At 39.3% G+C, this 12,419-nt stretch overlaps 1 protein-coding gene across 7 annotated transcripts in view; it reads left to right on the forward strand.

Annotated features, from left to right (window-relative positions):
• Gria3 (glutamate ionotropic receptor AMPA type subunit 3) overlaps positions 1-12,419 on the forward strand; it is a 271,976-nt gene that overhangs the window by 189,619 nt on the left and 69,938 nt on the right. For all 7 annotated transcript variants that reach the window (XR_005876856.1, XM_021231035.2, XM_013118241.3 and 4 more), the window contains 3 exons: positions 2,251-2,355; positions 3,099-3,206; positions 4,924-5,130. Coding sequence is in view for 6 of the 7 variants with exons in the window: in XM_021231035.2 (XP_021086694.1) it covers positions 2,251-2,355; positions 3,099-3,206; positions 4,924-5,130 (420 nt within the window). In the remaining variant the exon portion in view is untranslated. The remainder of the gene's footprint in view (positions 1-2,250; positions 2,356-3,098; positions 3,207-4,923; positions 5,131-12,419) is intronic.

The raw sequence follows: 12,419 nt of genomic DNA on the forward strand, positions 1-12,419 counted from the left end.
TGGCACATAGTTGTTTCTCAGTAAATCATTTTCTTCCTCTAAAAAAAGTCTAGAAACAAAATCACTGTTTTTAACAGAAGCATGTATAGGGCCTGTTTAAATAAACATATAGCCATGCCATCCATTCTGCATTTAGTAACCTCCTATGTGTATGTATCCGCCTCTATATTAATATGCAAATATGAGATAAGCTAAGGAGATCTGATATTTGAATTGCATTGCATTTAGTGTTGAAAACATAGAATATGGGTGTCTCTCCAATCTAGCATGGGAGCCAGAAAGATACAGATGATTAAAATTATGGATAAATGATATGCAACATTGTTTGGATTAAAAGGGGATTCTAGAAGAGGTGGTAGGAACCTGTCACTGACAATCAATACCAGACCACATCCCTAAAAATAGACTTCACTTAGAGTGGCAGTCCAATTCTATTCCTGCTTACCAAAGACTTGAATCATGGTTCTAGTGTCTCAAGGGTGCCTATTGACTCTCCAGTTCATAAATCAAGTTCAGATAAGCTGGGTTTTTTGCAACGTGTAATTTCTTTCCTTTTTAGTTAATTTTTTATTTAAAGTAAAAGCAATCTGTTTTACATACCAATCTCAGTTCCCTCTCCCTCCCATCAAGTGTGTAATTCTTAATGACACTTGAAGGCCTGAGTATGTGAAACAACAAAGAATTTCTTAATAAGTCCTGTGTAATTGTCTCTGCTCTGTATGACATCACAATATGGACTAGTTTCATCCTCCTGGATAAGTCAGTTGTGCATCAACAAAGATCCATTTCTTTACCTAGAACTGCCATTTCATGTGGTCTGCAAGCTTAGTGCTTAGGTTTGTTTGGTTCAATGGACAAACTGCCATATCAGAGTAGTTCCATAGTCTCCTACTGGTACTAAGAAATCCACTTCTTAAAAAATATTTCCAAAGCCTTGTTAATTTTCTCCTTGGTAGTAGAACTCCATTACTGTCCCTGACTTGTTTGCTAACTTGTCATTTTCTATAAATTAAGGGAAAGGTATTTTGCCAATTTATCCCAAGAAAACCAAATACATTATTTTTCTTTGAAGTCGCTGACCCTTACTTAGGAAGTAAAAGACCAGATACACTGACAGGCAGACAGGCAGTCTTTATTTGATATCTCTGAACTGTAGAACAGACAAGGAAATATGTCAGTAGATGTGGCCTCTTATTTTCATAAGACTAGACCCCGAGCCTGGAACCTCTATAGCATATATGGACTCTGAATTTGGCATCTCAATACAGGAATGCAGTTCTAGCACTTCTATCTTATCTATAATTCTGCATTCCTGGTCCCATAAAGCTAACAAATTTTATCAGTCTTTGAATTATCTCTCCATGGCAATCATGCTCTCTGCTACCTGTCTGTACCTTGGCATATAAGGGGAAGGACCACATTTCTCACTGCAGAAGTCCATAAATGGGCAACTCAGTGGAAAAGTAGCTAAATTCAGCTGTTCATCTTGGAGCTGGCAAGAAGACTCCATGAGTTAAGGTGCTTGGTGCATAAACCTGGTAATCTGAGTTCAATCCCAAGATCCCATGGGGGAAGGAGAGAATCAACTCCTGAAAAATCTACTCTGACTAAACACACACACACACACACACACACACACACATACACACACACACACAGTAGCACATGTGCACCTACATTCATACATTCATATCATGCATACATAATAAATAAAATAAAATGTTAATATATCTAGACTGCACTGTGACATTTACTACATGCCAGGCATTACTTAGATCTGATTTAATCATCTAAATAGTTCTGAGAGATGGGCACTTCTGGGATTTCCCATTTTACAGAGTAGGACAATTGAGTCATGTTGTAGAAACCAGATTATTTTCAAATATTGGAAATATGAAGATAAGACACAATGATGGCCCCCAAGAAACCTATAATACAGAAGAATTCATTAACCTAGTTCAGACTAAAGTACACTCTGAAGAAGGGAATACTAGAAATATCAATTATATACACTGGTTATAGATGTCCCATTGCACTATACACATAACCACCTCTGATATCTACTCAAAGCATCATAACTTAAATGCAGAGCAAAGCATAATGCTAAGAAAATAAAGCTCCATGAAGACTTGATCTGCCACATGGAATTCAGTGACCTGAAATGAAAATCCTCAAAGATTTCATCCTAGAGACCTAGAGGCAACAATCTAAAAGCTAGTGAAACTTTTTGCCTTTTTCCTTTTTTGCCAGGTGCAAGTACAAGGAATGACTGGAAACATCCAATTTGATACTTATGGACGTAGGACAAATTATACCATTGATGTGTATGAAATGAAAGTCTCGGGATCTCGAAAAGTAAGTAACCAAAACTGGCAATGAAAGAAATGTCTCTCCAAAGGTGAGAGCAGTTCCACACAAGAAGATATGTCAGAAGTACACAAAGAAAAGCCCCAGTTGGTGTTTGTCTCTTTCCATCTGCTGAGGAGTATAGATAAGATACATAGTGTTTTGTAATCACAGTGATCCAAGTGCATGTCTTCAAAGGAGAATGACCTCCTGAGTCTAGTCATATAAGAAATAGTAGAGAAGTTATTAACAGTTTTCTGAACAAAGGGAAGGAATCGCCAACTTTACAGCATGCTATTAAACAGAATCTTCCAAAGCACATATGATTTTTAGCAAAGAAAAATGAAAAATAGCTCTCTTTCCATTTTGCCAACCCACCACCAAAAAATCTTGGGACAAAATACCCTTCTCCGTAGCTGAATTTTATCTGACCAGTTGGTCTCTATCATACTAACAGTTGAGTTAGACTCCGAGCTACTAACTGGCTTTTTACTCTTATTATAAGAACATTCTGCAGTTCCAAACATTTTTCTGCTAAGTATTCTGCAGAATGTCAAGTAAGGGTGAGGTGAGAAAAGGAATCCTCAAGATAAAGGAACAACAAGCACTGCTCTTGTGTGTCCTTTCAGTCCTGAGGATAGTAACGCATAGAAATGGGGTATCAATCCTTGCAAGTCTCTAGCTACTTGAAGTCCATGTAGTATTTCTTGAGAAAAATACGCATCCAGGTTAAACTATGTTTTTCTTTCTAGGCTGGTTATTGGAATGAATATGAAAGGTTTGTGCCATTCTCTGATCAGCAAATCAGCAATGACAGTGCATCCTCAGAGAATCGGACCATCGTAGTGACTACCATTCTGGTAAGTGTGGACATACAATAAGTAGACTTTCTCAACAGCATTCTCAAAGTATTATTTGGTTCTAAGCACTCTGAACAGTTCTAAAAGTGTTATTCATCCAGTGTTGAGTTCCTGAATGAAAAAGTTCTAACATGACAGCTGTTTAGGAACCCTCAAGAACCTCTCCATGATGAACAAATGTCACAATACACAATATAATTTTATTCATTCATAAAGAAATATTAAATTACAGAATTTCCAGGAAAGTTTGCAGAACTTGAAAATATGGTATTAAGTAGTATGACTGAGGCTCAGAAAAACAAATACTACATGCTCTCTCTCATGAGTAGATGTTAGTTTCCAATTGCTAAGCAAGTGTAGGAGTAAGTATGGGTAAAGGCCAAGAAAGTAGATGGTGGGTCCATGAGAGCAAAGAGATGTTAGTGGGCAGGTGGGAAGGGAAACCGAGCACATGTGATATTAACATGGAAGGGAAAATTCTGGAGACAAAATGTATAGAAAGAATGGAGGTAGATGTGGAGGGAAAGAAAGAGGTGGAGAATTGGCCAGAACTAAGATATATGAAGGGTCCATCAGAAAATTGAAAGGAAGGAAGGGAGAGAAGGATGGAGATGACTAAGTGGGTGAAGTTGCTTGTCACCAAGTCTGATGACCTGAGTATGATAGCCAGACCTGTAGGGGTGAAGGAGAGAAGCAATTCCTGCAAGTTGTCCCTCTGACCTCTACACAAGCACTATGGTATGTGTTCATTTGCTATGTACACACAAAAGAAAGAAAGAGGGGAAAGGGAATGAATGAATGAATGAATGAGTGGATGAATGAAGAGCAATTTTACATTGTCCTCTTTTACTTTTCCCCTGAAAGAATGTTGTTTCACCTGGCATAAAATCAAAGTCTTTTCTGTAGAGAATTGTCATTGCATGAAAGAAAATCAGATTGGGTTCTAATGTCGGATCTAATTGTGCAAGTCACAATTTTTCTAATCTTCAGGATTTAATTTTTGCTATTTGTAGGATGGAAATAAATAATAATAATCTCCTACCTACATCTTAGAACCATTTCAAGGTATAATTAGTCACACAGAGTTATTCCACAAAATTCAGTGCACTACAGACATTTGAGGGAGTAGTGTCAGTTTTAAAATGGTTTTCCAAACGCTATTTTTTAATGAAGTACACATCTCAGTTAAAAACAAGTATGACATTTAAGCAGTATGTATCAATTACTCTCCTTTACCTTATCTTAGGAACTGGATATAGTCCAGCAGATGGAAGAAAATAGTGAGCCAACCATTCCAGCTTATGAGAACCAGTGTTTCCCTGTGGCCTGCCAGAGACGGCTATACCTTCTACCTGATATATCCTTAGAAACCAAAGACAATTCATCTTTACATACTGAAGGAGATAGTACTTCCCATTTCTACGAAATCAAAAGACTTTGCTAGTGAAAACTAGTCCTACTTTCAGCCTTTAGAAAAAAAAGACTTAAACGTTTCCCTACTCCATTAAATTAGCAGTTAAGGGTTCCAAGGAATACATGGCTCCACGAATAGTTGATTGAGGATCCTTTCTTATTAAGTTAAAAGTTTTTAAAAAATCATTTCCATACACCAAGCATCCAATGGCAACAGAGGGGGAAACGTCTTCCTATAACATTTGCTAACTCTTAAGAAAAAATGCATAAGATTAATCTTCTGTTCTTTTTTCTTGTCCCAAAGGAATCACCATATGTAATGTATAAAAAGAATCATGAGCAACTAGAAGGAAATGAGCGCTATGAAGGCTATTGTGTTGATTTAGCCTATGAAATAGCCAAACATGTAAGAATCAAATACAAATTATCCATTGTCGGTGATGGGAAATATGGAGCACGGGATCCAGAGACTAAAATATGGAATGGCATGGTTGGAGAACTTGTCTATGGAGTAAGTATTTTCAGTTTCATTGTTACTTATTTCTATGCTTTTCAACTAACAAGAAAATGATGGCTTTAATGTTCAAGCTTTAAATTTATTAAACTTCAGAATTTCCTAAGTCTGTGCTTCTCATGAAAGGTGGCCTAGCAATATCATCCTTTGAGAACAGGGTTATTTTAGCAAAAGGGAAGTAGAATTGAGGGAAGTTATGATAGGACCCATAAATGGGAGTTCATTCCATCTTGCCATGAGTTCAGAGAGCTCAAATCACTCCTATTGTCTCTAAGACATTATCTTAAAGGCTACAGGATGCCTGGCCTTGGTGGTGAGTGGCTTCTATCTAAATAACAATAGACTTGGGCCCAGGGAGTTTTACTCTCACTCTGAAGGCTAAATGATAGTGCAACTATGAAGTGCCTAAAGGCCAAGTGGCACCTGCAGCTACAGTGTCTTTAGGGTTAAGGGAAATAATTGCTATTTGCCCTTTATACATGATAATAGAAGTCTTCTGCCATTGTCCCCACCTTTGGTTGATTATTTAAGGTGGTGTATGAACAAACTGAGGCGCATTCATTATGAACTGAAACTGCCTTCCTGACAGCCATTCTGTGTCTCTGGCTCTTAACTCTTTCAGCTAGCCTTTCCCTTATGCACACTCCCCTACTCAGGAACAGACCCAGGGCTGCTTTGCTGGTCCTGACCACAGCCCTACAAACACCAGTACGTGACAAAGTTACGTAGCCACCATTAAGCCCAGCCTGCCTTCTACTGAGAATCTATTCCTTCTGTACTTCACCAACTCAGTTACCAGAACCACCTACCTATGTAGTTGCCTTAGTAGTATCAAAATCGTTCCTCATTGGTACCCTCATGTCCAATGAACCGGTATGCACTATGAATTCTAGTGTTTCTCAAATCTAAATTCATTCTTCATCCCAACCAACAACACTACCACATTAGTTAAGAATTTTAAAATTTACCATTTAACTGTGTCCCTATCTCTAGTTTTATACTAGCAAATCAGATGTACAGTACTGCAATTTACCACTTTAAAAACCAGGAAAAAACTTTAAGATAGCTACAAAGGTATTTTCAGAGCTCCTTAGTGACTTGGTTTTAAGTGATTTTGTTCTCAGGGAACATCAGATTTTAGGCAAACCAGTAAGGCATATGAGGATAAGTACAATTGACCACCAGAATTGCCCATTGTGTAAACCAATGTCTTACAAACTAACCAAAGTGAAGGTAGTGGCAGGAGATATTTAGTTCTAATAAACGAGAGTCACTTGCAGGGATTAGTACCTGTCCAGACAACAGACACTGAGAAGACAAATGAATTGGGGGAGGGGGTTGCTGAGAAACCCTAACTGGTAAGAAGCAAATATCCATGTCTTTATTGGACTGAAGATGAGGAATATTATTCCAGTGGTAGCCAGCACAAACTCAGGTGTCACTCTTCAATCATAAGAGACTACTGGGGTTACTCAATGTGTTTTTTAGAATAGGCCTTTGGAAACAAGCATAAAGGAAGGAGCTTATTTCTAAAAATAAGGACAGAATGGGAACTAAGGCTTAAAATGAGGCTGGGCCCCAGGTATCAAAACTGGGACACTGTCCTCTCGCCAGACAAACAGCACAGTAACTCGTACCCCCACCTCCATCTGTGGGACTGGAGCCAGTCACCACCTGTCTTAGGTCAAGGTTGGCCCTGGGAACTGGGGCAGGACTGAGTTGCAGATGAAACACAAGTGAGTTCAGAGATGAGAAAGAGGTTGTTTTCTATTTCCAGAGAGGGGCAGAGACCCAATTGATTTCTGAGGATGCTGACTCTCTCTCAACCATTATGATAGGACTAGTCTCTCCCTTTCCAAGGGACGATGTTTTCTCTTTCTTGTCCCTTGTCTTCCCAACACTCAAAGGGCATTGTCATGCCTACAACTCTCCCTGCACTTAGTACATGACTTTACACATAGGGAAGCCTCACTTTTTGTTCTAATGGATCAAGACCTGTATAAAATAATGGCTGACAAAGGTTTATTAATCTGAGCTCATGGTGGGAAAAATAAGGTACTATTTTTGTTATTATTAGCCATCACTTATAGAGTATTCATTGGCTGCTACCTACTGTGCTAAGTACTTTACAAGCATTGTGTACCTTAATCCTCACAACATGCATTTGAAGAAGTTCCATTAGTAACTTCATTCTACATGTAAGAATATTTAAGCTAAGAATTGAAGTCACATTCCAAGACCAAATATCCTGCAGGGCCTGTCTTAGTTGTTCAGGCTGCTATAAGATAGTATATTAGACTAGTGGCTTATAAACAGCAGATATTAATTTCTCACCTTTCTGGATGCTGGGAAGTTCATAATCAAAGATTCCATTGTCTAGTGATGATAAACTTTCTGACTCATAAATTGTAGCTGCTTGTTGCATCTTCACATTAGGGAAAGGGCAATTGGTCTCTAAAGTCTCTTATTTAAGAGCACTAGTCCTATTCATGAGGGCTCTGCTTCACTGACTAATCACTTCCTAAATAGCCCATTTATCAATAACATTAAATTACAGATTAAAATTTGAACATATGAAAAGGGGCACAAATATTCTGACCATGGCAAGAGTATAGTGATTTGAATCTATGAAGTTCATGTGCTTTTAATCAGTTCACTATACTATCCCATTCTAGAGAGAAGTTATTGAAGCTTTACTAGCATGGCAAGAAAGTGAAGATGTCAATTTCTACTGTTCCAGTTATATGATGTGATCTAGTCCATAAGTTCACAAAATAGAATGGGTAGTGCTCTGTAGTGTCTCCAAAGAAACATGGCATGGTCTGGAAATAGACCAGTGCCCTCCTAGCATTCAGCAAGACATGGTGATGTAGGATAAGAGATTTCCTGACATTGTTCAGATGAAGTGCTGTTCTCTTCTGGTGTTTTGGTTTCTCCTCTGGGATGTCCTCTCTGCTGCATGGTTTAATCTCTACACATCCCTTTCTCTTTCCACTTCATCTGTTTGTAAGTGAAGGAATTTGAGAAGTACACAACTCTTTGTTTAGTAATTCAGACCTCATTGCCTCAATTTTGAAAAGGTGAGATTTCTGGAGCAACCTTTTTCTCATTCCTCTGCTGCTCTGGGGAGAGCTTTCCTTTCTGCCAGAGAAGGCTCTTAAAGGAATATCCTCTCACCTCTCCTGACCTAAAAGAAGTCTCTGATGTTTTCTGAGCTGAATAATACAAAGTGATTCTGGAGGACTGACAGCAAACCAATCCACGGAAGTGGACTGTCAAACTCCACTTTCCTCTGAAACCTAGGGATATAGAAGCTAGGCTTTTCTGTCATGCTTAGAGGAAAAGCTTGCTGTCAGAGATATCATAAGCTAAATGTGCCCTTATCTTTATGTAGAAATTTTAATCTTCTGGCATTAGAAAGTTTTCAACATCTCTGTTCATAAAAAAAATGAAGAAAAAATGAAAATAAAGGCTTGCATTTCTGGAAGACCTGACCTCTTGTGGTTTGCCAGTTACTTCAGAAGAACAAAGCGGGGGAAACGCTCTGATGATTTCCCAGAGTTTTTAATGAACAAAAAGATGGGGAACAAGGAATAACTATTTGCATTTAGCAGGAAAAGTACACAGATAGGCATTGCTTTATGTTTCGAGTGCTGCCTTTTGTATGTAGTATAGATCAGAGCAGGAAAACAACGAAGGAAGGCAGAGCCAGAGGTTTTGCCAAAGACATTCCTATATCTGCCATGAAGTCTCAAGAAAAACTCAAAAGGAATTAAATTTGTTAAAGAATAAAGAAGTCAATTAGTCTCTTTTCAGATGGTTCCTGAATGTTTTTTTTTCCTCTAAAGGAATTCAAATCAAAGTTGGTGTTGGGGCACCTTGTATCTCTGAGAAGGTTATTTTTGAAACAGACGTCAGCAGCATGCATTGTGCCCTATTACGTAAGCCCTTCAGTACATTGTGGTCTTGAAGCTGTCCACCTGCTTTTAGCAATTTTGATTTTGAGCTGGATTTCTGTAACACTGCCACATAATAATCATTCTAGCTCAAATGGCTCACACATTGCCAGTTTTTACTGCTCCCAAGTAGCAAATGTTTTAAGGGGGCATTCTCAAAGAATATTTTTGTGGCTATCAGGATTCTTAAATATTCCTTAGCTTACCATCTAATTCATTTTTACAGATGACTAGGAGATCTACCAGGGTCTACATATTATCATTTCCCATTGAGTAAACCAAGAAATTGAAGCCTCATGGAGAACAAGAGTGACAGGATTTCTCAGGGAGAATGGGTGGTGGCAAATTTTGACAATATCACAAAATCACAGTTTGGCAACTCTAAAGCCAGCTCAGGAGCCTAGTGCTCTGTCCATTGGCTTACATTGGCTGAGTTCACTAAGCTTATGGGTATCTTGATGTTATTTCAGTCGGATATGCCATTTCTTCCTGGCTTTGGAGTACAGGGCTTGCATTGTAGCTGGATTATGTGCTATTGCATCCAAGATACACATCACGTTTCTATGTGCCCTCTGGGACAATGTAATACAAATCCATAACTATCTTTCAAAATAGTTAAAAACACAATGTAAATAGCTGGGAGGCTCTGTCCTCAGTGAATATATATGACCTAACGAGCTTTTTTTTAGAAAAAAGGCAAGAAATGGGCTAGAAAGAAATTAGAGCCCCAGTTATGAAGAGGACACCTCCCAGTGGGCCACTGCCACGTTCGTTATGTTCTTAGCACCTAGAACTAAGAATAAAGAGTACGTGGGACTGCTTTTGGGAAAGGCCAGGAAAGATATTATCCAGATTTGTTCATCCTACTTAGAAGGCTGCAGAAAGCTCAGGAATGGAGATGTGATTGGCATATGTTGATTCCAGATTACAGTCCTTGGGTGTCCCAGACAACTTCCCACTCCCAGGAGAAATGGAAACTCAACAGATACTGGTGCTTCTTTTCCTATAAGAACTTACCTTGGATTGTCACTATCCTAACATAGATTTATTTTCCATTAACAAAGGCAGAAAGTCAGTCTGTCCTTCCAGTAAAAGGCAGAGAAGCAAAGATCCAGTAACAGATGCTGTGCATTCGCTTCTAGTCTTCTGATTCCACTGAGTTCTGGCCGAAAGGACTGAGGGCTTGCTAAAAGGGCTCCTCTACTGAAAGGACACAGACTCCAGGGAAGAGCATTAATGATACATGAAAGCTTGCTATTCTGAGCAGAGGGGTGGGGAAATATTTCCAACCAAATTTAGCATCACACGGCCCTCATTCAGCTCCCAGGATCACTGGGTCTTTAAATCCCGCAGCTCCCCAAGGACAAGGAGTCCAAATCAATAGACCCATACTGGGACATCTGTTCTGGATAAAGAAATGTGGCGATCCTGTTGTGACCCTGCTTGTTGTTGCACTGATTTAAATGGGCCTCATCCCTTTCTCCAGATCTTAACAATGGCAGACAACAAGTACCTCATAGAGTACAGCCAATAAAGCAGTTTAATCCCTGTCCCTAACACACAGCAATTATATTCCTATTGTCCAGCTTAATTCTGCTCTACTCTTTTTTTCTAATACATTTAAATTTTCTGGAGGAAATCCCTGCCCAGGGCCACTAGAGCATTATGCTTGATTCAGGGAGTAGGCATCACATCACATCTGCTTCTGTTCCATAGCATGTAGTGTGGTCTGCTTGATACATCGCTCCCTTTTCTCCTTTCCCCTTCTCTATCAGAAAGTGCTCGGAAAGAGTAGCTGACAGGCTCCTGCTCAAACGTAATCTCCAAATGGGCTGCAAATTTTGTATCAGCTAATCAGACGAAAACACTTTAAAAGATGTAACAAGCCTTCCAACTCACACAATTTGTAAAATTACAGTTCAACTAAATGTCATCTCCGCTTAAAACTTGTCAGCTTAAGTTGCATGGTCCCTGCGAATAGCAGTCTGTCGGGGTTTAGATTTTATGAAATTTACAACTTTGGCTGCCCACCTATGAAAGTGATTATAAATCCCTTCCAGTAATGCAGTTGCTTGGGTTTGCCACTGGTTAAGTGGCAAAAATCAAACCTAATTTACTGTGTTTACTGAGCCCACACAGCCATTCTTAAGCTGCTTGATTAAAATCCTTTAAGTAGTCAAAATGCAAGTTAAAACACTAGTAGACTCTCACCCTGAGCTCTTACCATTTGCTGGTTTTCATCTGTCACCTGGAGCACCCTCATACGGAGCACTTACCCACCTAGGGTTCTAAAAGTGACTTTCCTGCTGCTGTTAGCAGCACAGGCTTGATGACAAAAGGCTTCTGGAGTGGCTGGGGACACCAGAAGAGAGACACTTGATTATTAAGTCAGAAGCTTACCTGCTTCATAGTCCTAGACATAATTCTTCATGCTTGGCTCCAGTCACCACTGACTTGAATTAAGAACAAGTATCAAGGGAGGAATTTCAGGATGGTGGATTTGATCCAAGCACGCATGTCATATGCATGTTTGCATATTACATACAAGTATTTTAAAAGAGGGATTTTGTTTGAGTGGTTATCTTTTGTAGGTTTCCATCAGTGTCGGCTTCTTTAATCTTTAATTGTCCTTTAAAGTAGCCTCCCTGGTTCGTATGCCATGGCAGTCCCAGGAGAGCTACCTGAGGATTTTTGAACACTCATTAGTAATCTATTTCTCCACATTCCCACTGATAATCAAGCTGATTGTTTCATTTTGGCAGGCCAGCCAGAGGCTGAGAAATAACCCACTAGTACAGATTATTTTAAAATATGGAGGGAGGGATAGTGGTAGGATTGGGCAAAAGCTTCTCCAACGCTGGCTCCAAGGCTGCCAGTTCTGTGACTCATCTCTCACGAAGGATACAAGAGAAAAAGTAAGAACAGCTCAGTCTCCCAACTTCTTACTGTCTGGGGGTGGGGGCTCACTCAGCATCTCTCTTATCTTCTACTGGCCGGTCCTTCTTCTAGGTACATGTAGCTATCCCTCTGTCTTATTCAATCCATACGTCTCTGTTAAGTGTTCTTAAGGATACATTGGAAATTCTTGTTTTGGAGCCAGGTCACATAATCAGTGAGATTTTAACTGAACCCAGATTTAACATCATCCTCCATTGGGGCATATACACATTTTTTTGTTAAAAAATATTTTGTTCTTAAAAATAAAAACTCCTGAGATCCCAGTTCTTGCTAGACTGAGACAGGAGGATCACTACAAATTTGAGACCAGCCTGAGCCATGAAGTAAGTCCAAGGTTATCTTGGACTATATGGTAACAAGTTGCCTCATGAA

Source organism: Mesocricetus auratus, unplaced genomic scaffold (genome assembly GCF_017639785.1).
Source record: "Mesocricetus auratus isolate SY011 unplaced genomic scaffold, BCM_Maur_2.0 Super-Scaffold_100003, whole genome shotgun sequence".
Lineage (NCBI taxonomy): Eukaryota > Metazoa > Chordata > Mammalia > Rodentia > Cricetidae > Mesocricetus > Mesocricetus auratus.